This window comes from Asterias rubens, chromosome 14, assembly GCF_902459465.1.
Source record: "Asterias rubens chromosome 14, eAstRub1.3, whole genome shotgun sequence".
NCBI lineage: Eukaryota > Metazoa > Echinodermata > Asteroidea > Forcipulatida > Asteriidae > Asterias > Asterias rubens.
Window position 1 is genome coordinate 2,257,771 of NC_047075.1, and position 26,914 is coordinate 2,284,684.

General features: G+C 40.2%; 1 protein-coding gene across 3 annotated transcripts in view; it reads right to left on the bottom strand.

The window, feature by feature from the left end:
- Window positions 1-26,914, bottom strand: part of LOC117299088 (epidermal growth factor receptor kinase substrate 8-like protein 2) — a 49,441-nt gene that overhangs the window by 10,543 nt on the left and 11,984 nt on the right. For 2 of the 3 annotated variants that reach the window (XM_033782511.1, XM_033782509.1), the window contains exons 2-16: window positions 15,159-15,308; window positions 14,132-14,232; window positions 13,098-13,408; window positions 12,086-12,247; window positions 10,899-11,048; window positions 10,277-10,347; window positions 7,655-7,812; window positions 6,766-6,878; window positions 5,758-5,973; window positions 4,770-4,993; window positions 4,272-4,440; window positions 3,759-3,847; window positions 3,138-3,285; window positions 2,061-2,321; window positions 613-670 (exon numbers count right to left, since the gene is read on the bottom strand). In XM_033782511.1, coding sequence (XP_033638402.1) covers window positions 613-670; window positions 2,061-2,321; window positions 3,138-3,285; window positions 3,759-3,847; window positions 4,272-4,440; window positions 4,770-4,993; window positions 5,758-5,973; window positions 6,766-6,878; window positions 7,655-7,812; window positions 10,277-10,347; window positions 10,899-11,048; window positions 12,086-12,247; window positions 13,098-13,408; window positions 14,132-14,232; window positions 15,159-15,229 — 2,302 coding nt within the window. In that variant the 5' untranslated portion in view covers window positions 15,230-15,308. Of the gene's footprint in view, window positions 1-612; window positions 671-2,060; window positions 2,322-3,137; window positions 3,286-3,758; window positions 3,848-4,271; window positions 4,441-4,769; window positions 4,994-5,757; window positions 5,974-6,765; window positions 6,879-7,654; window positions 7,813-10,276; window positions 10,348-10,898; window positions 11,049-12,085; window positions 12,248-13,097; window positions 13,409-14,131; window positions 14,233-15,158; window positions 15,309-17,396; window positions 17,549-26,914 lie in introns of those variants that run through there. The other variant, XM_033782510.1, reaches the window with a different exon arrangement.

Consider the following 26,914-nt stretch of genomic DNA (forward strand, 5'->3'; position numbering starts at 1 on the left):
GGAGAAATATTTTGTCAAGAGAATTAAGAAACTAACTCAGTAATTTAAAACAAATTATATTTTAGCTAAGAGGAAGGACATTTTATCTAGGGCCCAATTTCACAGAGCTGCATTTAAGCACAACAAGTAGCTAAGCACAACAAGTAGCTAAGCACAACACTATTATATGCTTAGCAGAATAAGGTTGCTAAGTGTACTGGGTTCTTTTACGTGCATTACACAATACGTGGGACCAACGGCTTTTAACGCCATCCCACTTGAAGGACACTGCAACAATGGTTTAAGGAAACACACATATCATAACCTAGACTTGAACCCGCACTATCTACTGACCAGAAACACAAGTGAGACCATACCCAAAAGGAGACTGCTTGGTGGCAGCAGACTTACCGAGTAAAGCCATTGTTCTCAAAATTGTGCACATGTTTGGAAATTTACCCGGTAAGTCTGCTGGCACCTAGCGTTAGAAAAGTCTCCCATTATTTGAAGCATTTCAATATCGTCCATCAACCATACACATATTTAGAAACCTTTTTGTTTAGCATTGCCTGTCTAAATTTCTTCAGAAATAAAAAAATATCCAGAATCAGGCCATCACTGGGAAATACTTACATCTTAGTGGAGGGGGTGCGCTTGGTGGCCCAGGGGGTGGTGGGGGTGGGGGTGGTGCCTGGAAAAGAAAAGAAAAAAAGCAGATAAGATTGACGGGAAAAACAGTAAGTGAATTGAACTGAATTGAATTGAATGGTTTATTCGTCTCATATATTTAAAAAACACATGAAATTTTAAATCCTTTTGTACAGCAACATATAAAATAATAACATTTAAAAATGCACAAGTTATACCACAATACCGCAGAAAACAATCACCTTAATAAAAAAAAAAAGAAAAAAAAAAATTATAAACAAAAACATTAAAACATGAAAGAGTAGTGGACCCCCTCCCCCAAACTAAAAGAGGCCAAATTACACAGGAGATGCCAGAAAAAAAAAGTAACAATTTAAATACAGTACATAGGGCTGGACGCATTGTGCATAATGTGTTAAGCAAGGGAGACGAGAAAGATTACAGGAATGTTATTGGCCCAGACAAGGGGTCGATTTCACAAAGAGTTAGGACTAGTCTTAACTTAGGCCTAGTCCTAAGAGATGTTAAAAACGTATGGTGAGTCCTAAGATAGGACAAGTAATAACTTGAAATAAGACTAGTCTTAACTCTTTGTGAAATCCACCCCAGGTGTGGATTTCACTAAGAGTTAAAGACTAGTCTTATCTCAAGTTAGGACGAATTACTCTCACTTTGAAAAGATAAATCAAAAAGTCTGATACAACAACAAAATCAGCACAAGTTAATACATTGGGCTACTCTGTTAATTTACATAAATGAATATTTAAATCTACAATATCCATATTCATTACAGGTGGAATACAAACACCCTTCTCATTGGTTGGAAGCTCTTCAGAGCTACTATGTTAATTTACATTAATGAACATTTAAATCCACAATATCCATATTCATTACAGGTGGAATACAACCAGGCTTCCCATTGATTGGAGGCTCTATGGGTGGAATACAACCAGGCTTCCCATTGGTTGAAGGCTCTGCGGGTGGAATACAACCAGGCTTCCCATTGGTGGAAAGCTCTATGGGTGGAATACAACCAGGCTTCTCATTGGTTGTTAGCTCTTCAGAGCTTTCGGTGATCTCATTTTGCTTTTCTTCTTGTTTAGCAGGGGTGGTTTCTTCAAGTTTCAGGGAGGGTTTTGTCAACAATTTCTTTCCGTGTTTGTTATTTTTCTTTTGCATAACAAAATACCACCTCCACTTAAGAATGTGAGCGAAAACAAACATCCGTAGGCAAGAATAACAAATTTGAGAAAGTGGAGAGAAAAAGTTGTAATTAAAAATTTTAAAATAATAATAATAATATCAGTGTCTGAAAACTTGTTACAGATGAGAGAACGTTTACATTGATCGCTTTATGAAAGGGCATTTAAACAAATGTGAAATCCCCTCATTATTTAACTTGAAAGACACCCCTATTTAATAAATGGACTCACCTGGTTGACCATTCTCTGCGTCATAGAGTTGCTGCTGTTGAAGGACTGGTCAAAAGAAGTGGTAGCACCGAGTAGAGGGGGTGTTGGCGGTGTCTGAGGGGAAGGGGCATGGTGGTTTGAGTTGAAGTTCGGGTTGCGCTGCGGGGGTTGCTGTTGCTGTGGCTGGCTTGTGGCTACGCTGGTGAGGATGGTTGAAGGTACGTAGCCGTACTGCCCGGACGAGTTCCGAACCTTCCACCACTTGCGATTGTCCTCCAGAAGCTGCACAAGAAATTTCATGGAAACATGAACACCAATGTTTTAGGGTGTAAGCCTTAATACATGTATGACATCAGGGGCCAATTTCATAGAGCTGCTTAAGCACAAAATTTGGTTATAAGCACGAAAATAGATTTTACACATGTTACTGTCCAAAATTTCATGCCATATACATTGCTTGTGACTGGTATTGAGCTATTGTTTACTTAGCATAACAATTGAGTGGAGTTTTGGCCGGTACTCTGATTATACTAAGCATTGATTATTTTGCTTAAGCAGAATTTTGTGCTTAAGCAGCTCTATGAAATTGGGCCCAGGCCTGATACTTCAAGGAGGCAAAGAAGGCGATTGCCTCCATGCCATCTGGTAATTGCCTTGGTGCCCTTGAAATGCTCCAGTAGAAATTTATAATTTCCTCATAGGGTGCCCTTTACCAGGGAGAAAATGCCTTGGTGCCCCATCCCTTTCAAAAACGAAGCATACAGGCGTGTGACATGGAGTGTGACCACGGACAACCCACGCAGTCAGGTAGGGGCTGAAAACCCAATCCACAGAAAGGTGGTACTGGCAAAAAAAAAAAAAATTAAACAATTGGTGGTGACTGAAAGTGGGTGAGGTCGGCCGTCTCACAAATTAATGAACTTGGACAACTCTGCTGTGAAGTAAACATGCCTGGTGAAGGATTTAAAAACTTTATACAAACAGAATAATACATGTTTGAAACAAGTTTACATCTTCAAGAAATTTAAGGTAAAAATAATGTAAACAAAGACATCCTCAAAACAGGACATTTCCTCACAAATCACAAGTTGTTCATACCTCTAATTTCTCTCCAGACATGATGGTCAACTCTTTGACATTCCGAGCCACAAAGTCAAACATGGGTTTGACATAACCCTTGACCCCCGGTGGGAGGGGTGTGTTGATGACCGGCTTGGGGGACACTTGAGGTGGGATGTCAGGACTTCTGCAATCAAAGACAAACAAACAAACAAGTTTGGAATAGAATTTACAGCGACAAATTCAGTGAGATCCATCAGTGTCAATTGTTTTTTTAACATTTCAATTTTTTTCCGTTTTCTGTTTGGGATCAAATTAAAACTAGAAAGCAGGCAAGAGATCCAATGAAATCCATCATTGCTAATTGATTTTTAATATTTTATATTATGTAGCATGATAGACCTTATATGCACATGACGTCATTTGAGTAGGGCGCCCTCATCTACAGGTCAAAAGAGGTCGTTCATTGGCCAAACCTGTGCGCCGCGCGAACAAAATCTGTTCATTTCCACTATTTCATAATATATATACCACTAAGATGGCGGTAAGATGACGTTAATTTGTAAGATCAAATTCAAAGTCTTGCTTTAGATAAAATTACTAAGAGTTAACACAGGCGATTGGTTTTTTTGCGACATAAAAAACATAACTGGATCTGACCTTGAGGTGACTGGTCGCTGGTCTGACATCCCACTGCTGCTGCTGTTTCTCTTGTTTCCGTGGTAACCACCATCTGAATAATCCGAACCCTGCATGTATTCAAACAAATTACAAATAATGTGAAGTTGGATGTTGGTTTAGTTTGAAACCAAGATGTCCCAGGTCAAAATTCCAGTTGAACCTAGTTAACTGGGGTCAACTGGTTCAACTGGATAGTGATCAAACTCGTCCATTTTCCATATTAACCAACTGGTTTGGACTAGGTTTAACTGTGTTCAACTAGGTTGAAATTATAAACCAGTTGGTTTCTGTCCATTTTCCATATTAAACCAACTGGTGTTAACTGTGTTTAACTAGTTCATCAACTGGTTTCAACTAGTTCCAGTTAAACCCAGTTTAACTAGGTTCAACTGGAATTTTGACCTGGGGTCACATGTACCCTCTGAACCCAAGCCATGAAACCACCCAACAAGTGTTCCAAATATGGGCACGGTATATTCTTGTCATACTTACGCTCGGAACGCGTTCCCTTAGCTCTCCCCGAGCCACTGCGGCTGCGTTCGCTGCCACTGCTGCATTCACGTCGAGGCTTGTGTGATGATCCGGCAGTCCAGGTGGTGCCCAGCCATCGTGGAAGTATGGTGTATAACGGGGTACCGGTCTCTCTTTGGGCCACTCCGTTCTGCAAGCCATGAAATAAAGACAAACGTTGTTTTAAAAATTTGCCAAATCATAATTATTTTGACGAAATGTCCATGCAGGAAGAGTATTCTGCAATTAGGGGGATAACTCAGGAGCATTAATTCAAAAGTGACTTTAAAGCCAGTTTTCAGTGGCATTAATTTTAAAAGTGATTACCCAAACGAATACCTCCCCTTTAAGCAGCTCTATGAAATTGGCCCCAAGTAATTATGGTTGATAAGCTGTTTGCAGCATGGCAATTCCTTATGCTGGCAAGTTCAACAGGTTTCAACTGACTAACTTTAAAAAAAACTTTAAAGGAGCGCTTACGATGGAATCGTCCAAGCTCTACCGAGCGACCTCCACAGGTCAGCTTCACGAGACGTCAGGCAGTTCTGCAGAATGTCAACAGCTTGTGGGGTCAGCAGCGGAGAGACGATGTTGGATGCCAGCTCGGTGCTCTGGCAACTCTTGATGATCAGATCCAGCGGGACCATGAGGAAGTGGATCAACTCTGGTGCGTTGGGGTCGTGGATATGATTCTTGAGCTTAGCCTGAGTGGATGGAAGAAAGTAGTGGATTTAGTGGATCAAGTGAGTGAAATACCTACAAAAATAAATAATTCTTTCGGTGGATCAACTCTGGTCGTGCATTTGATTCTTCATATTCAGTGGAGTTAGTGGATCAAATACAAAACGTTAGTGGATCAACATTTGCGCAAGAAACCAAAGAAATTAAGAAAATCCTGGTGCCAAGTCAAGTGGTATATTATGTGAGGCTGCAAGCATACAAAGCTAAAACTCATTTGAGATTGGCTATCAATTAGTGCAGAATTTTCTGCGACCACAAGGGACAGTTTTTCATAATTTTTCTCTGATCCAGATATGTGTAACAAACTGAGGCTGTTAAGAAAAAATAGTCTGGTTCCATTCATTGCAATGAATCTTAACATCCGTTACTGCTATAGACCATTCTTTTGCAACGTCACAGCCCGAGTTTTTGCCAACCCAGATTGGAAAACTATGGAAAGCCGTAAGTGCAAATTAAGAAAAGATCGCTATTTTTTGTAACAATGTAACCAAATTTGTTGATTTTGTTAAAAACAAAACAAATAATTGTGAGAGGCATTTTATTTAATTGAAAATTTGCAGGAAATGCTGAATTTGGTTAAAACATCTGTTTTTAAGATTTAGTGTTTTACTAACATTCGGCCGACCATGCCAACCAAGGCGGTTTGTTTATCAACAAAAGAAAGGTCTATTGGATGCATGGAACATAACCAAGATGGTCATCAATTTTAGTTTTGGTCGAGACATACCAGCAGATTGAAGCAGAATTTGAACTTCTTCAAGCACTCAATGTATTCCGACTCTGGCGGAGGGCGAGATCTGGCGAGGAGAAGCCCGTCACCAGGCTCACGTTTCTTGCTCTTGCGCAACTTGCGTCTACGAACGAGCTCTGTGTAGGCCTCGGCCGCCTTCTGTAGGAGACCGATGAAGGCTTCAATCTCGTCGAAACAGTGGTTTAAAATCTCCTGAAATTCAAGATAAGGTACAATATTTGTAATAAGGTCTTTGAGGTATGGAATTTGAGCATAGAAATAGAACCCAGAGAACGCTGAGCTCGGCCACCCTCTGTGTCGTCTGTGGACGCGGCGTATTGATACCGCGAGATATGCCTGTATGGCAAAATGAGCATCACGTGACACAGGTGTATAGCAAAATGTCAGCGCACATAGACCGTTTCTAGTGTGTTCAAAGGTCAAAGATGATGTCACTGCATGCCATACATGCGTAAAAAAAATAGCGTACGCGCGTCCATAAAAATGGTCTCATAACGAAATCGCACGCACAATGAGACACTCAGCATTTTCTGGGTTATATTTCTATGGATTTGAGGCATTGCATGGTGAGGTAACGATGTATATTCGGTTTGTGGTAACACCAATTGTATATCTACTTGCTTGGTAGATTACGTCTTTGTTCTTTTAATAACTTGTCTAGGTATATTTCTACTACTGCAGAGTATTTTTTAGAATAATCATTGCTTAAACATTTTTAACCTTTTCATTTCATCATTGGTTTATTCTTTAAAAACAAATTCCCATGGCAACCAGAGGTCGAATTACAGGAAAAAAGATTAAAATTAGAAAAAAATCACACTATTACAAATTTAAGAAAAAATTGGTTTAGGAGAGACAAATATTTACAATGTAAAATTGTTTTAAAAGTTGCGAAACAGTAATCTGGGTCAAAAGAAATAATACGAAATCAAAATTTACGACCTTGGCACTGAAAGAGTGCGTTTAAAATCGACTCCAACTCACCACATCTCGTTCCGTTCTCATCGCCAGCATCTCCAAGGGCTCGTCGCTGTCTGATGCTCGCATCGGCAGAGACTTTGGGTACTGGAAACCACGATTAACCCCATTTCCACTTGCTGCAAACATAAGTTTCAAAGTTTCAGAAGAAAAACAAATATGAGTATGTGAGAAGATCTAAAAAAAAACCAAAAAAAAAAACAGATCCAACATTTTTGTAGAGTGGTCTGCTGGCCAAATGGCAGACAAAACACCAGAGTCAAAATTCTCAAGTTTTCCCAATGGTTAGTTCAGTGTTAAATAAACATCCCTGTTTGTTTTGTTTAGTCTTTTCAGTGGTTAAAGCCATTGGGACCCTTTCGGTAAACAGTGTCGTCCAAGGCCCACACTTTGTGTACCACAACTTCTATATCAAATAACAAACCTGGGAAAAATTTAGGCTCAATCGGTCATCGGAGTCGGGAGAAAACAGCGGAAAATCCCACCCTTGTTTCCGCGCGTTTCGCCGTGTCATGACATGTGTTTAAAATAAATCCGTAATTCTCGCTATCGAGAATTTATATTGTTTTAATGTTTTCTCAAAAAAGTAAAGCATTTCATGGAATAATATTTCAGCATTAGTCTTTCACCATTACCTTCTGTAAACCCTGTAAATTATTTGTAAATCTGTGAACTTTTTTCTTTTTTTTCTGTTCCGAAAGAGTACAAAAACTTGTCATATAAAAGATCAAGTGATTCAGTGGTAAAGAGTTCTAGAGTTCTAAAGTTAAGCTTGCAAATAAAAAAACCTTTTGTATTGTTTGTTTTTGTAGGTCCTTTGATCTACAAATTGTCAATGCTTTTATTTATGTTTGCTGGCAAATAAAATGAAGTCAAAAATCAAGCCTTGCTTTACCTTGAGCAACAGCAGCAGCTGCAGCGAAAGCTGCCACCTTGTTACGGACGTTCCCCTCTGATGGGGGTTGGGGTGCAGGCTCATCAGGAGGGGGTGGGATATACATCTGTCTGTCATCGTAGTGAGATGAGTTCCTGAGTTCTGTCTTCACCTCCGTCCTGTTGAGACAATCAAAGGAAAAAAAGTTAAGTTAACTTCACTTATGTACATGTAGACTTAAAAGGTAAGTCACACATTTGGTCATTGTCAAAGACCAGTTTGTTCACTTGGTGAATCCCAACATATGTATAAAATAACTACTGTATCAAGTAGTATGAGACCATGGCCCAATTTCATAGAGCTGCTAAGCATACAAATTTGCTAAGCATGAAAATTCTTCCTTGATAAAAACAGGATTACCAACCAAATGTCCATGTTATTTTCGGGATAAGCAAACAACAGCTGAATACCAGTAACAAGCAATATATGCAACAAATGGAAATTAAGTTGGGAATCCTGTTTTTATCAAGGAAGAAATTTCATGCTAAGCAAATATTTCGTGCTTAGCAGCTCTATAAAATTGGGCCCTGGACCCAAAATTGGGGATCCGCCACTGTAGTGACACATGACATGTGATGTGTACCTGGCACGAAATGGCTCAGTATACAGTATGTTGTTCAAGTATGTTGCATACTCTTAACAATGTTGGTCATTCACATACTGTAATAGAGCTACTGTTAGCACATCAAAGGCAGTGGACACTATTTGTAATTACTCAAAATAATTATTAGCATAAAACCTTTCTTGGTAACGAGTAATGGGGAGAGGTTGATGGTATAAAACATTGTGGGAAATGGCTCCCTCTGAAGTAATGTAGTCTTAGAGAAAGAAGTAATTTTCCACGAATTTGATTTCAAGACCTCAGATGAAGAATTTGACGTCTCGCAATCAAGCATCTGAAAGCACACAACTTCGTGTGACACAGAGGGTGTTTTTTCTTTCATAGTTATCTCGCAACTCCGACGACCAATCGAGCTCAAATTTTCACAGGTTTATTATTTTATGCATATGTTGAGATACAACAAGTGAGAAGACTGGTCTTTGACAATTACCAATAGTGTCCAGTGTCTTTAAACAATTAATAATAATAATAGACAATTCTTAAAAAGCACATATCAACGTAAGGTCACGCTTTATTAAGAGAGAAAGAAATATGGCAAAAAATGTCAATTCAAAAGACAACACTTGCTGCTCAGTCCATTTCATTTGATATTTTTTTCAATACATTCTACATTTTTTGTTTTCTATACTTTCACCACTAAGTTGTCTGCATGTGCGAATTTTAATGTTTTTTAAAGTATTTTTATGTTAAACCCATTAATACTCTGTCTGTTTTCTTGTTTCAATCGTAAATTTTTGTAAATGCAATGTAATTTTGCCCGTGGCAACCAAATTTAATGTTTTTAATTAAATCATGAATATTAAAATTGTTTCGGCAGGGTTGGGAATAAAATATGTATGACACAAATACAGCAACTGAGGCACAAGTAATCTTTACGCATGACAAGATATGCTTCGCCTCCTATAATACTTGAATCCAATAAAATTTGCCCCCAATAAAACCGTGTCCTGGTTCTGTATTGTTATTAATACTTATGCTGGTACATCTGGAACGCAGACAATGGTTCCAATGTCATGTCGTTTCTGTGTTTTTTTGTCTTATACAAAATTAAGCTGTCAAATATGACCGTTTAAAAACCAGGGCCCAATTTCAAAGAGCTGCTTAAAGGAACACGTTGCCTTGGATCCGTCGAGCTGGTCTTTGAAAAGCGAATGTAACCGTTTGTTATATAGAATGCATATGATTAGAAAGATATTTTAAAAGTAGAATATAATGATCCACACAAGTATCACTCGAAATTGCGTGGTTTTCCTTTTACCTCGTCGACAAATTTAACTCCCATAACTGGCCGACCGTGTTAGTTTGCAAAGCAAAAGGAAAACTACGCAATTTCGAGGCAAATGTGTGTGGATCATTCTACTTTTTAAACATCTTTCTAATCATGCATTTTATAACAAACGGTTACAAATGCTTTTCAAAGACCAACTCGACCGATCCAAGGCAACGTGTTCCTTTAAGCAGAAAATATTGCTTAACAACTATGACAACTCTCTGCTTAGGAAACATGAGCAGGATACAATCACAAATGATGCATGTGACATGGTAGTTTGGCTGGTAACCTTATTCTCGTAAACATAACTTTGTTGTGCTTAGCATCTTTTTGTGCTTAGAAGCTTTATGACATTGGGCCATGATTTAAGTCCATTTTGTTTTGCATTTTTATAATGTGGAATGAAGTTTTTCTTAAGGCCAGGGTTCAGATTTGTAGAGAGGTTGCTTATGCAGAAAATTATACTCAACATTTTTTGAGCAGGCAAAACTTAGCAGAGTACCATTTAAAGGTGCATGTGATATAGTATTTTGGCTGGCAATCTTAATCTGGTATTGATGTGCTTAGCTCCTATTTTGGATTAAAGCAACTCTATGAAAGTGGTCCAGTTTCTTTAGTAAGTTAGGGCAGGTAGTTTGTTTGAAATGAGGTTAAAGGTCAAAATTTGATATGGGGTCAAAGGTCACTGTACCTTGTTGTTCTCTTCCGTCTCCCTTGTGTATAATCAATGTTCCTTTGAAGCTCCTTGGCAATGACATCAGCCTGAATATATGAATATATGAATATATGAATGTCAACTGAACTGGACTGCAGGAATTTTTGTTTACACAATTTTGTTTGATGCACGTCGCCAGACACACAAGGCCTGAAGGCCAATTCAAGATGTGGGCTACTATTTTTCCAGGGAACGTTGCCACCTACTCCTGAGGCTGAAACAGGGTGACCCCCTTTACAGTCCATATGGATGTAGGCTTGGGTATCATCCATCAGAAGCCTGGCTGGTAGAGCAATGAAAGCACTACCTCCCCAACTTTCTGAAGCAATCATGGTTAATTGTCTTGCTTTTAAGGACACAAGTGTCACGACCGGGACTCAAACCCACACTCTGCTGTTCAAACACTAGAGCTTGAGTCCGCTGTCTTATCCGCGGGGCCATGTCGCGACACCCTGGGTAGGGTGTGGTCAATGTTTTTCAATGGTTATTTCACTTACAGGTACTTGGTCACACTGGAAGACATATGTCTTTGGGTTTTTGACAGGTTGGGTGTGGTCAATGGGTGTGGTCAATGTTTTCAATGGTTATTTTCACTTACTGGTACTTGGTCACACTGGAAGACGTATGTCTGTGGGTTTTTCTCGCCGACGAATTTGAACTGAATAACGAGAATACTGTTGTAGTTACACTGGTTGAGCTCTGCGGACACAAGGCTGATGTCGTTCATTGGGAACCTCTCTATCTCACCCTAAAATGAAACGTAAAGATTTAAAACATTTGTTTTCGACATGACCAATATAATCTTATTTTATTTATTTATTTATTTATTTTTTCGGGGGGGGGGGGGGGGGGGTTGGATTTACCCATACACCGATGTGTGTTAGCACTGTATACTCAGTACTTCCCCCGAGTCCTGCGAACAAATATCACAGGCATGTTACTCAGGTTGGATTCAAACCTATGACCCTTAAGATTGTAGAGCAGTGTCTTACCAACTGGACTACCGAGATTGCCGGTAGTTCAAATCCTGTATTGGCAGAGGGTACCGCAAAACAATACAATCTAGCCTGCGGGAAATGCCCCTGGCTCAATTTCATAAAGCCTGTAAGCATGAAAAATTGCTAAGCATGGACAAATCTTGCTTAAACATAAAAATGGTTACCGGCCAAAATTCCATAAAATTGACACTATTGCAACTGGTGCCCCTCTCATTTTTTGCTTAGCAAAGAAGTTTGCCAAGCATTTTTTTCTGCTTTTAACAACTTTATTTTCATAGAGCTGCTTAAGCACAAAATGTAGCTAAGCAAAACAAAATGATGCTTACTAGACTTATAAGGTTACCAGCTTAAATATCATGTAACATGTTAAATAATTTACAAATGTTATCCTGCTCATTTTCACTTAGCAACAAATTGTTTTAAAGACACTGGACACTATTGATAATTGTCAAACACCGGCTTCTAACTTGGTGTATCTCAACATAAGCCTTAAATAACAAACCTGTGAAAATTTGAGCCCAATTGTTTGTCAAAGTGGCGAGATAATAATGAAAGAAAAAAAACCAATGTCACACGAAGGTGTGCTTTCAGATGCTTGATTTCACTTCTTTCTCGAAAACTACGTTACTTCAGAGGGAGACGATTCTCAAAATGTTTTATACTATCAACCTCTCCCAATTACTAGTTACCAAGTAAGGTTTTATGCTAATAATAGTTTTGAGTAATTACCAATAGTGTCCACTGCCTTTAAAATATATGTTTTCTTCCCTTCTATAACTTAACATACCCGTGAAGCCGCATCCACGATCATGATATCTCGATCGGCGACTTGAAGGAGAACAATTTGAGACCAGATCTGTCCCTTAGCGTCGAGCCTCTGCACCTTGCGTATCACATCCTCTACGGTAACTAAGCCTTCCTTACGGTCCATAGTGAATGTGCACAAATGCTGTCAAAGGAAAAGAAACACACATTAAGGTCGGAAAATCAATGTGTCCGATGGTCCTCTAGCGGCCGTGAATGGCTCGTACAAAAATGCCCAGAGCAGCCACAAGTGGATTGTACCAAAATGCCCATAGCCTAACAGCCACCAAGCCCTCCTTACGATCCATAGTGAATGTGCACAAATGCTGTCAAAGGAAAAGAAATACACATTAAGGCCTAGCTTGAAAATTAATGTGTCCTTTAATCCTTTAGCGACCACAGTGGCCCGAATGTATCTGTATCTGTATTGGTCTCCATACCTGGTGAGGTTGTCATCGTAAAATGGCTTGTAAACAAAATGCCCCAAATCATCCATAAGCGCAATCAGGGCATGTTGACGTTTATTTAGATTTTGTTTTGAAATATTGAACAGAATCTTGAGCATTTCCAATATCTAAACGAGATAAAACGAAGGCATGTACTAGGATCAAAGCCGATTTGTCATCCAAAGTTCTCCGGAAACTGTTAAAACTTCTCTACTTGTTAAAGGGCATTGTACTTTGTCCACAGATTTACATTAAACTTACACAGTTTGAAGATTATGATAGTAGAAAGCTTCCCTTGAAAATTTACTTACTGAGGTGCTGTAGTTTTTGAGAAATGAGTAAAAGTAATAATTTTCTCATGAGACGAAAATGATTTTGACGTGTTTTACTCATTTCTCAAAAACTACACAACCTTAGTTGGCAATATTTGAAGGGAAGCTTTCCACTATCATTCTCTTCAAACCCTCTAAGTTTAATGTAAATCTGTGGACATTTTGAAAAAGTACCCGAATCCTTTAAGTTCACTAATATGTTTTCAAAGTATCCTACCTCAATAGGGAACCTCTTCTGCTGCACATACACATCGATCTGTGGATTCCTCTCCGGCTCCATCGACGGGTCTCTCTTCAATTCCCGCCTCGGCCCGTCTCTCGGCCCCTCCCTGCTCACCTCCCTCTGGAGTTCTCTAGGAGGCAGCTCGTTTCTCGGCATCCTCTGGTTTCTGTAGATCTGGCCGCCGGGGTCGCGCTGCCCGGGGATGCCCATCTGGGGGTCCATCGGGGGTCTGTGGACGTCAGCGCGAACTGCGATGCGTGGGTCGTCTCTGGGGTCGCCGTAGGCTTGGCTGTTGTTGTATTGACCTAAGGAGGGAAATGTTTTAAACCCATTATATTAAATAATAGTGGCTCCTTATGCTGTTGTTGTATTGATCTGGGCTGGGGACATTTTTGAAACCTATTGTGGGGATATACAGTAACGACATAATGCAGGGCTAAAGTCCTCAATCAATTACATGCCATGTTGTTTAAACAGGTGTGAAGGTTTTATGCAATAAAGATCCTCATACAGAAAAGATGAAATTAATCAAAAAGTGTGTCACTTTTCTACAATTATGCAATAAAGATGAAGTAATCAAAATGTGTGTCACTTTTCTACAATCACATCAGCAGTTTTTCCTCTATGCTGTGAATTTAACATGATCGGCCATTCTTGACTCCCAAAATTGGCCGACCATGTTTCTCTTCGCAACGTGAAGGGAAATACATGCAGTTTCGAGTCATGTTTGTGTGGATAATTATGTTCTACTTTTAAATTATCTCTCTAACCATTTGCATTTTATAACAAATGGTTCCAAACGCTTTCAAAGACCAACTCGACCGATCCAAGGCAACGTGTTCCTTTAAGACTTTTTGGGAGTGACTGAAATAAAGTTGTCAACAACTTTGTTATCTTCTTACAGTATTTCAAGAATACCGTTTCCTGCGGTGTCATGTGGATTTTTGCCTCCAAAGTCACCTGTGTAGATCTACAGGTTTTTAAAATGGAAACTCTTCTACTATGAGATCACATAATTTATTATTTACCATTTGAAGGTCGGCTTGGGCCGTTGGAGTCTCTGAAGGGGCCAGCAGGGCCAGGCCCGTACCCGTTGCTCATAGCGTGTCTGTCTATTCCGTTCATACCACTACAAAAACAAATACAAAAGTTTGGTTAGGAAGACACTATAAGTAAATAGTAAACGTCCGGGTACAACAATGTGTAAATCTAGTTTGTGAGAGTGTTGGCTCAAAAAAAGAGCAGGTGTGCTATCAACGTTTCGAACAGTAAACTCTGCTCATCTTCGCAAAAGTTTGGTTAGTTGTAGGATGTCACGGCCTAGCAGTTTACAATGTAATTGTTGAGCATCAGATTCAAGTTCTGGTTGTGTAGTCATCAGAGTGGGGGGTTCAAATCCCAGAGCGCCGCTGGCCCCCGCGAGCCACCTCTCCGACGAGTGTAACGCTCGTGGGAGACGGAGCGCCGCTGGCCCCCACGAGCCACCTCTCCGACGAGTGTAACGCTCGTGGGAGACGGAGCGCCGCTGGCCCCCACGAGCCACCTCTCCGACGAGCGTAACGCTCAAGGGAGACGGAGCGCCGCTGGCCCCCACGAGCCACCTCTCCGACGAGTGTAACGCTCGTGGGAGACGGAGCGCCGCTGGCCCCCACGAGCCACCTCTCCGACGAGTGTAACGCTCGTGGGAGACGGAGCGCCGCTGGCCCCCACGAGCCACCTCTCCGACGAGTGCCTCCGACCCTGCACTTTGCCGTGCACCTAGAACACCGTCTTTCCACCAAGTCGGGGCCCCGTGCCGGGCCCCCACGGCAGCCGGGCGAGAGCCCCGCAGCCCTCCTCGGCCCTACTTTAATAACGGACCGGGTCGTCACGTAACGCTCGTGGGGGACGGAGCGCCGCCATGACACTTGTGTCATTGAGCAAGATGCTTTATACCATAATTGCTTCTCTTCGCCCAGGGGTATAAATGGGTACCTGCAAAGGTAGAGGTTGATATTGTATTTGAAAATTGTTATTATTATTATTAAGTAAATATTATTAAAGTGAATAACTTACTTGTTTGAAGCGTTGGAGTGACTGTAAGCTGGTTCACCGTAGTGGTCTTGTACCCCGACTGGGATAGGCATGGTGACCACGCCAGACAAGGTAAGGGGTCCTGACTTTCTATCTCTCCCTGTTTCACTGGTTGCTACTTGATGCTAGAACCTGCAGTTACAAAAAAAAAGAAAAAGACAAGTTTTTAAGAGAGAGTTGTCAAAGAATGCTGTTTGCAGAAATCTGTCCGCATATTATGTAATGAGGTCAAACTAAATGAGTCATTTGTCGGAAATATCAATAAGAAGAAACAAGACATAACAGGCCATCTTGAGAAAAAAAGTTTTGTTTTCTTCATAAAATTAAAATGCCTAAATATATTTTATATTTTTATTTGGCAAAAAATCTTCCTTCCCGACAATAACATAAAAAGGGGTTAAAGATAGCATTGAAAGAAAGGGTCCTGTCAAAGCCGGTTCGAAAGTGGTCACTGTCAGTTGAGATGTCAGCACTTCACTTGTGGTTACTTCATTACGATGAACAAGTAACAAGCCACTGGTAGTCTTACCAGTAAATGATGTGGCTCCGTTAAACACCTTACATTTCACTATAGTGTCGTTGTCACTTATTGTCAATCTATGCATTGTCATTTGTTCACAGCTATCACAAAATCGAAATCGATAACTTTCCCTTACTCGTTGCCATAAGCCACCACCAGGATTATTGTACATTGATTTGATGAACCAAACGTATTTCAGTCGGTACTCAATAAACAATTAAACTTTAAACCCCATTTTCTCAGTTTCATTCTCTCACATCTACATGTAGTGTTTCTACTCAATGACAACTTTTCAACCAAAGCTTTGGTAAGGCGGTATTACCATGGGGTTTTGACAGTATCAAAGCTGCTCTTTTCAAATGTAAATAAAACAAAAATGATCTGAGTCGACACACGACTCATTTTGCTTGATCACATCACAAGTGTGTCAAAACCTCTTGGAGAAAACAGCGCCCCACAAAACTTTGGCGTACGCAAGTACATGTAGTTTCCCTAGAAATATGTAACTCGTTTCTCACTCACAGAGAACATTTTCGAACACACTGGCAAATGCAACGAAACGCCCGAGTTGGTAAAAATTACTGCGGTTTGTTCCCACTCCTACATTACAAAGCAAGAGTGTAATGGTGTTATGTTCCACTGTAACTGATACAAACAATGGCTTCTACATTTCCACATGTGTTTTTGTTAAAGGAACACGTTGCCTTGGATCAGTCTTTGAAAAGCGTTTTGTGACCGTTTGTTATAAAATGCATATGGTTAGATAGATGATGTAAAAGTAGAATACAATGATCTACACAAATATGCCTCGAAATTGTGTGGTTTTCTTTTTACCTTGTCCAATAACACGGTCGGCCATTTATGGGAGTCAAAATTTTGACTCCCATAAATGGCCGACCGTAATAGTTCGCGACGTAAAAAGAAAACCATGCAATTTTGAGAGATACTTGTGTGGATCATTATATTCTACTTTTACAACATCTTTCTAACCATACATTTCATAACAAACTGTTTCAAACGCTTTTTATAGACCAACTCGTCCGATCCAAGGTAACATGTTCCTTTAATCACATGTAAGACTATTCCAATAGAAATGCTGGTTTCTTTCACTCATAATGAAACTGATATCAACCCATCATGTCAACAATAGAACAAACAAACACAAACCAGAAGTGTAGCAAAAGGGCGGGTAGGGATAATGACACCTTTCGCCTATAACCTAATGTGCATGTTTAAAAGGCTTATATTTATTCCTTTTCTGGAGAAGGAAAAGGCAAGTAAACATAGTTTACTAGTCTTGTGGGCTGGTGGGCTCCTTTACAAAAAGCTTAAACCCAAGGCTACTATTCCATTAGCCCAATTCCACCAGCCAATGCCAAAAGTCTCCTATAACACCACAGAAAGTTACAAAGTATAAATCCAAATCGGTCCAAGCTGAAGAAGGAAAGTCGGCAAGAAAACTTCTCATCAAACTTATTCATACTTCAGTCATTCTTGAACTGTACATACAAAGGACTACATTCGTGATCTATCAAACCCAGAATGATCACTTTTACTAGGAACCAATTTCTAATTTGTCGAAGAAGGAAAAGGCAAGTGAAACGCACACTAAATAAACTGGCCCAAAGGGGCTACTTTACAAAAACCATTCAGCCCAAGGCTTGCTCTATGAGTATTTAAACACAGTCAACATTACAAACCTCCGTATGTATAGTTCTATCAGCCAATGTCAAAAGTCTGCCACAGTAAATAACTCCACAGAAAGTTACAAAGTATAAATCCGAATGGGTCCAAGCTAAAGAAGGAAAGTAATTCTCGTCCTGGTACTACATTCGTGATCCATCAAATCCAAATGATCTCTTTACTAAGAACCGATTTCTAACCGCATCAGGATTCCGGTTTTCCTAAAAATTTCACCCACGCCCTGGAAAGAAATCGACCGAGGACAGTGTAGCTGAACTCCACTCTGAACTATAGTCTCTTACAAAAAGAGTCGCTGAACCGCGTACTGAAATAATATCCGCCCAAGGTGAGGCCAAATCAAAAATAAAACAAGTTTAGCGTCCCCCACCTGCTTCATTTTTAGAGGCCGCCCCTACTTTTTTTATAAAACCAAAACAAAAACACTTAAACCTAAACAATCTCAGACAAAAACCGTCGTAAAAAATGTGTTGGGCGGCCATCTTGTGATAAAAAAAGCAGAAAAAAAGCCTCTCCTTCCTTTTTTTTATAAAAAGGCAGGATGGTACACAGTTTTTATTTTTAATTTGGCCTAATAAACTTATGGTGACATCATGTACACCTTCAACATGTGAGCATATGGGAGTCACTGGTATGGCATAGTTCTAAAGAACTTTGTGCTCGCTCAACTGGCTAAACTTTTTCAATAACCAGGATAACAGGATTTTCAGTATAATACAGGTATGGAAACGCAGTATGAACTTCACTCTTCTGATAACTATCTCATCTTCAAATTCAAACCCGAGGCGGCCCACTTTCAGCCCTGTTTGCTTCGTTTGTTGAAAGGGGCAAGGACACCAAGGCAGGCGTGGCATTTCCGGAAGGTCACAGAGGCCATGGCCTCCTGGTCTTGGCCTTGGTGCACCTTCAGAAGTTTCCCATGGACTTTAAAGACACTGGACACTATTGGCAATTGTCTAAGAACAGTCTTCTCACTTGGTGTATCTCAACATATGCATAAAATAACAAACCTGAGAAAATTTGAGCTTAATTGGTCGTCAAAGTTGCAAGATATAATGAAAGAAAAAACACCCTTGTCACACGAAGTTGTGTGCTTTCAGATGCTTGATATCCAGACCTCACTATCTAATTATGAGGTCTTGAAATCAAATTCGTGGAAAATCACTTCTCTCTCGAAAACTCTACACTTTAGAGGGAGCCGTTTCTCACACTGTTTTATACTATCAACCAAGTAAGGTGTTTTGCTAAAAATTATTTTGAGTAACTACCAATAGTGTTCACTGCCTTTCCAAATTGAAGTGCCCTTTTCAAAATTAAAATGGCCTTGCCCTCTCAAAACTTAACTTCAAGGCCTGCCAACCCAGGTCAAAATTCCAGTTGAACCTAGTTAACTGGGGTCAACTGGTTCAACTGGATAGTGACCAAACTCGTCCATTTTCCATATTAACCAACTGGTTTGGACTAGGTTTAACTGTGTTCAACTGAGTTTAAATTATAAACCAGTTGGTGTCTGTCCATTTTTCATATTAAACCAACTGGTTTTAACTGTGTTTAACTAGTTTATCAACTGGTTTCAACTAGTTCCAGTTGAACCCAGTTTAACTAGGTTCAACTGGAATTTTGACCTGGGAAGAGCACCATATTAGAAAATTGTAAATTTCTACCGTAGCATTTCAAGGGCACAAGGGCATTTCAAGGACACTTTAAAAAGAGGCAATGACCAAAAGGGGCATGGAGGCAATTGCCTTTATGCCTCTGTGGATTTATAAGGTCTGCACTTCACTTAATCAGTCAGTGCCCATCTCACTCGTATGCCATTTGACTCGGGGCTGTCCATGCTGTTTGCGTCCCAAAATAAATTTCTTCCGCCATTCGATATAACACCTGATGAATACCAACATTTAAAAAGCATACCATGTGAACAGCAGCGACACCGTAATACAGTCCGACCCTTTTGACCTCAAAACTGTTATGGCACTATATGTATTAAACTCAAAGTTATCAAGGATGGAGTTGATATGAAAGAGTGGCTTTTGTAATTGCTAGGAGCAACAATAGAGCTCACGGCTGTCTACGCTTCGCTGCTTCCAGCGAATTTCATCTTTTCAACAAGCGGTACGAAGGAGGAAGTGTGTGCAATATGTTTGTACCGGATTAGGCGTGTACTGTCAAGTACAATTACCAAAAATTAGGCCGATTTGAGGGAGGTTTTTTTGCAGGGAAGCATTGACTTCAAGTTTGTATTCCAAGTACATTATCTTTTTTCCAGAAGACCGTGGCTGGGGCACTTAGTGCCCAAGGCATGATTCGAACCAGGCTCCTAGAAGTGGAAGGTGAGGGAAGATACCTCTACACTAACTCAACCACCATTGAAGTACACTGCACTATGATAGAATCCTCACTTTTCCATTCCTCACACGAAAGTAAAAAAAAATCTCCAGCCAAAAACAAGTTCATTGCACATAAATCCCCTAAAATCCACACACTATACTATCCCAGCAGCTCACAATCAGTGCATTACATCGGTTACGAGTTCTTTACAATCGATAAATACCGCACATTCCACTCGGCATTGTGGAAATAAAGACGCTTTTGTGCGACCATGAAAATGCAAAAAAAGTTTGGGTGGAAATTTTAAAATACATTCACAGAAATGGGTGTAAACAGTTCGGCTTTAACCCCCGGGAGGTTTCTGAAAGCAGGAAATATTTTGGGTGAATGGCCTATAAGTGGCAATATAAAAACAAAATCAGAGGCCAGTCAATGTCAAGTTGAAATTTACTTTTGTAAGGATGACAAATAATGGAGCGTTGTGGTGGGTATGTGAACTGTTTAGTGAACATTTCTGAAAGGGGGGTAGGGTGAGGGTAAATGCTTGAAATATTTAGTGTAGAATTTGTTAACAATTTTTAGAATTCCTTGCGTGACAGACTTTGGTACAGTTCGTGTTTTTCTCGGATAGAATTTCCTAATAACTGTCATGAAGAATCAAAGAATGCTAAAAATGATCAGTAGGCCCTATTTGTTTTTCAAGATTATTAGGCTAGTTTTGTACACACGTATTAACTGTATTTTGCAGACCACCTTGACTATGTACTCTCCTAAAAAAAAAAAACTGTTTAGCATCCTTCTTTTTTAAAAAAAGGAAAGAGGAGTGCCTTTTTTTTTTTTTTTCAAAATAGCTGGTCGACACGTTTCTAATGACAACTGGCTAGGCTGTTTTTGAACATAAAAGGTTGACAATTTTCAGACTTAAATGTTCATCTCAAGTTGTTGTAATTTATCCTTTTGTTTTGTTAAAAAAAAAAGGGAGCGGCCTCTAAAAAGGAACGAGCAGGGACGGTAAACATGTGTTAAATTTGGTTTAAGTATAGAAGGCAAACTGCACATTAATGTTTGCTTAAACTGAATGTAACTGGGATTTGTACTCCAGCGCTAGATTCCACAGCGGTTAAGATGGATTCACACTTAGGATCGATCTTGGCTCTTTACGAAACGCTAGGATTAATCCTACCTCGAGTTAGTACGAGTAACTCGTTCTAACTTAGGATGGGTTCAATGCGTCCTACATCTATGGATACCGAACTTAAAGACACTGGACACTATTGGTAGTTGTTAAAGACCAGTCTTCTCACTTGGTGTATCTCAACAAGCTCAACTGGTCGCAGTTGAGAGATAATAATGAACGAAAATCACCCTTGTCACACGAAGTTGTGTGCTTTCAGATGCTTGATTTCAAGACCTCAAATTCTAAATCTGAGGTCTCGAAATCGAATTCGTGGAAAATTACTTCTTTCTCAAAAAACAAATTCTTTTCAGAGGGAGCTGTTTATCACAATGTTTTAAACGATCATAACCTCTCCCCATTACTCGTAATCAAGAAAGGTTTAATGAAAATAATTACTTTGAGTAATTACCAATAGTGTCCACTGCCTTTAACTTGTCCTGACCTGAGATTTATCCTAAGTTAAGAATAGTTTGGTGAAATCGAAGGATTGTATCACCTTTCTTTTTGGAACCGTCGGATTGTTTTAATTCAATATAAAGAGATTATGATACAATTTACTAGAGAAAGTTTCATGTCAAAAGGACAAGAAGGTGGTCTTGTTTTTGAGACAATTGCGGAAAATCCGGAGTGTCCGAGCAGGAAGAATAATACTTAATTGGAATACAAAATTTGAGAGACGTTACTATTACATTAGTAACACTTCTCAGATTCAAATTACGGGGGATAAAAACTGAACAACTTTCCCATTATCTTTTTGTTCATAAGCTGCAGAGGCGTGATTGCCTCTATGCCCCTTGGTCTTGGTGCCCTGAAAATACTCAAAATTTACACTTTCCCCATAGGGTGCCCATTACCAAGAAGAAAATGCCTTGGTGCCCTTGCCCTTTCAAAAATAAAGCATACAGGCCTGATTCTGTTTGGTCTACGCAGAGTTATGTGTAAAAAAAACTTGCATGCCATACATGTACATGTAGCACAACCATAAAATAACCTACATATAAAGTTATGGTAACCCATTCACCCAAGCCCTAAGTAAAAAGCATTGAGTCCTACTTTGAAGGGAGTTTATCAAAGTTAAGGGTCAGTAATCTTTGGAAATTAGGATTGATGTCAATCGCTAATCAAAAAGAGAGCTTTAGTGATGGAGGTAGACATTTTTTTTTTTTAGAGAATGGGTTTTTGTTAACCGTGTTACGCTTCGGTACTCGACAACGGATCGAGCATGATCGCACGATGGGAAGGCAAGTGTAATGGAACTTTCCAGTTTTCATATTGTTGTTTGGTTTTCAATCGCATATTATGGCAAGGTCAGATATTGAGTTTGGAAATGAAAATAAAAAAAGGGCGGGGTTAGACCAAAAAAATGAGACTGTTGGGCGGGTTGTAATGTGGGCGTAGCACTTTTTTCTCCTGTATGAAGGATCTGTAAGGTTTGCAGAAGCAGGCCGTGAACTTCGCTCTTGAAGGGGAACAGCAGTTTTCCTCTGGTAAGGGGCACTTCTTTCAGGAAAATATAAACTTGTATTGAAACTTTGCAAAGGGCACCTAACGGTGCCCACAGCAAAAGCACAGGGCACCACCGCAATTGCTGTGGTGCCCTGTGGTTCCCTGTGGTGCCCTGTGGTTGCCTGTGGTTGCCTGTGGTGCCCTGTGGTTCCCTGTGGTGCCCTGTGGTGCCCTGTGCTTTTGCTGTGGTGCCCTGTGGTGCCCTGTGGTGCCCTGTGCTTTTGCTGTGGTGCCCTTTGAGAAGTTCCAATACAAATTTGAATTTTCCTCCCAGAAGTGCCCCTTACCAGCTGAAAAATTACTGTGCCCCTTCAAGAACGAAAAACAAGGCGTAAACTTGTTGGTCCCCTGGGTTGTGTATAACGCACGTAAAAGAACCCAGTGCACTTATTATAAAGAGAAGGAGTTGTGAGCCATTACATACATGTAGTGAGACTACAATGTATGCAGAAAGGAGGTCTTGTACTTCAAACGTAGTCCCCCATACGTTGTACATGTACCTTGCCGGTAAATACTGTATGTAGAAGCGCCTTCACTGAGTGACGGATATGAGCGCTACACAAGAAGCCACTATTATTAATATGATTTATTATTATTAAAGTCAAGAAAATCCTTCACAGAAAACCAGACTCCTGATTTGCAGATGATTAATGTAACCCACGCCTGTGGAGGCAACGAAGACAATTGCCTCCGTGCTCCCTCATGCTCCCATGCCTTGGTGCCCAATAAATACTGTCACACTGTGTTAGCCAGAGGGGTGTCTGGGTGTCTTTTGGACACCCTGTTTTTAATTTGGACACCCTGTTTCATCTGTCATTTACATGTAAATTTATTGTAAGTGAACAATTTGGACACCCAGTTTTAAAATTTCCAGCAAACTTGGACACCCTTTTACCAAATCCTGGCTAAAACCTGTACAGTAGAAGTTTACAATTTCCCCATAGGATGCCCTTTGAAGGAGAAATGCCTAAGTGTCGCCCTTGCCCTTCAAAAACGAAGCATTCTGGCCGGGTAACCCAAACTACCAGAACTGTTATTTCCCTATTGGAACCCACTTCACACAGTGTAATTTCATACATTCCCAACGGTGCAGAGTTCAGTTCCGGAGCTTTGGTTTCCTAGCCACACTTTCCCACAAAGCCAAGCTCGGCCGATTTTAACCTTTGGACATATTGGTTCCCTGCCAGAAGCAAGGCGACGGCATACACAGCACTACATCAGGGTGCCATTGCTGTGGCAACGGTACACACAGAAACTGGGTTATCCTAACGACCCTTGATATTTTGAAACCACTCGGAAATTTATAAACACACAAAAAATCACAAAGGGGCGCTTTCCTAATAAATCAAAGGATGGCACAAATTGATTCTTGAAGCCACTGCTAACAGGTGCATATATATACTTCTATGGTATGGCATATGCGTAGACGGTAACATACTCCTTTCCCTACAGTGTTAGTTTGCCGAATTCCCTTGGCGGGAAGATCATCTAATCAAACAAACAAACAAACAAACAAATAAGACAACAACAACGCAAACACAACAATCTTGAAACCATTTCCCAATTTCCTGATTTGTGCAATTAGACGATAAAGCAATGTTTGTATGACATGTATGAGAGAGATTGTCTGTATCCAGCTTTGTGGGAGTTGGCCAAGTTCCCTTGATGGGAAGATCATCTAATCAAACAAACAGACAAATAAACAAACACACAAACAAACAACAACATCGACAGCAATCTTGAATCCATTTCCCAATCATCAAGGTGAACATTCAGTCAGTGTCCTGCGATCAACCAGGCTGATTGATCAGACAATCAAGTTGTAATTGTTACAATTTGTTCACGAGGATTATCGATAGGACGGCCCGAGGGCCTTGTTATCCACTTTGTAAAGGACCACCTACTGACACAAGGATGTGACATAATGACCAGGGTACTTCATGACAACTCTTTTAGGAACTCAAGAGGGCGCTATGCGGATGACCTCTAGACTTTCTTGGACGACAGAACTTTGCGCGCCCCACTTTTGAAGGGCGTGCACATCTTATTGTAAATCTGAATTCAGGCCTGATACTCCAGGCAACAAAGGCGATTGCCTTGGTGCCCTTGAAATGCTCCAGTAGAAATTTACAAGTTCCTCAAAGGATGCCCTTTACCAAGGAGAAAATGCCTTGGTGCCCTTGCCGTTTCAAAAAGGAAGCATACAGGCCTGTGTAGCTGGCAAAGCGTCCTATTGAAAACATCGCACCAACTTTTTGTACAAGAAAATCCTGCTCTATCACCGCCATTCTGAAACAACCTCACTGGCTCCCTGTCTATCATGTATACTACCGGCTTAAGCAATTAGAAAAAATGTAAATTTCATTGCTGGGACATGGGAGGGGAAAAACAAAATCCCTACCTATACCTACCCTATGTTTTTGGGCCCGTTACGCCAACCTAACAATTTTTTTATGCCTAAGTGGTGTCTATGCTTCAATGCAAACATTTACATCAAAAGAACATACTTACAAAAAGGTGGCCTCTTCTTTTTCATTTAAATATAACTCTACCCCGAATTTGCAAAGTCACTTTTCAAGCATATCCTAATACGCCCTGGGCACATTTCAAAACACCCTAAAGTTCTTCATTATGTAAGGAGCATGGACCCTTGGATAATCCTGTATGATAGACGATTACCAAACAAAGTCTACAAAGTCTACAAAGCTCCAAGTAGAATAGAAACTGAGTGGGTGGAATATTGTCCACTCAGTGATCTTCTCAAGCTTGATGACAAGGAAAGGTATTGGCTTTGTATGTATTCAGACATACATCAGATTTAACTGCAAATCTGCAGAACCAGGAAAGCCATGTGAAGTGATGCGAGGTCAAAGGTGATTATGTGGGCAGATCTCTGGCGTAGTTCACAGACTTATTGAAGACAAACAGGCCTAATAGATACTTCACAGAGGCAATGAAGGCAATGCCTCCATGCCCCCTGGTCATTGCCTTGGTGCCCTAAAAAATGCTTTGACAGTAGAAATTTACAATTTCCTCATAGGGTGCCCTTAACCAAGGAGCCCCTTGGTCTTTCCAAAAAAAATCGGCTCAATTGGTTATCGAATTTGCAAGAAAATAAATTCAAAAAAAATGTGTAGTAAGCATTCAGAGGGAGCTGTTTCTCACAATGTTTTATACTATCAATAACTCTCCATTGCTCATTACCAAGTAAGTTTTTATGCTTATATTATATTTTGAGTAATTACCAATCATGTTCAGGGACAGAGCCTTTAAGTTCAACATTAAACTTGCACCAGGTGTAGGACAAAAATCATGGAGAAGTAAACACTGCATACATCTTATCTAATGTAAGAGACTATTATGGAACCAAACCGCCGAAGGACTTCAACTCTAATGAACTGTGCAATACGTTTTTATTAATCTTGATGAACCACTGAGCTAAGTTGAAATCCCATCATCTACAGGTGCCCATTTGCAAGTCAATTTGTCCTTGTCTGGCTCAACAAGAAGGGTCCCCTGATTAGGGAAAACTACTTTAAGAATAGGGGGGGGGGGGATAAGGGCCATACGACTTTGAAAACTTGTTTCTCACACTGCTAAGAAGGAATTTTGTTCAAGTCATTGAGTTTCCACATGACACGAAAGTTTATATCCCAGCAAGCTACAGGTGCCCATTTGCACGTCAGTTTGTCCTTGTTTGGCTCAACAAGAAGGGTCCCCTGATTAGGTAGAATTACTTTAGGAATAGGGGGGGTAAGAGCCATACAAGTTTGAAAACTTGTTTCTCACACTGCAAGAAGGGATTTTGTTCCAAGTCATTGAGTTTCCACATGACACGTATGTTTAAATCCCAGTAAGCTACAGGTGCCCATTTGCAAGTCAATTTATCCTTGTCTGGCTCAACAAGAAGGGTCCCCTGATTAGGGGGAAATTACTTTATGAATAGGGGGTATAAGGGCCATACGAGTTTGAAAACTTGTTTCTCACACTGCTAAGAAGGGATTTTGTTCCCCAAGTCATTTAGTTTACACATGACCAAGTCACACATCACATGTGCACAGCCCAGGCTTGATACTTCACGGGGGCAACGAAGGTGTCTCCATGCCCCCCTGGTCATTGTATTGGTGCACTTGAAATGCTTTAAAGTAGAAACTTATAATGTCCTCATATAGGGTGCCCTTTACCAAGAAGAAAATGCCTTGGTGCCCCTGCCCTTTGAAAAACGAATCACACGGGCTTCTGAGAGTCCAGACACCAAATGAATAACATCACGTGATTACGTACCTGGGATTATTCCAGGTAAATAATTGAACATTGTACTGTACCTCAAAATAAACACACTGTTTACATTTTATAAGTTTTATTAGTTTACGCATCATAATTAGGAAGTGGACTTCAATGCGCCATGGAGGTAGAAATATAGGATTTGAGGCATTGCATGGTCAGGTATCAATATAGATTTGGTTTGCGGTGTTTTATCTACTTGCCAGGTAAAGTTTGTTC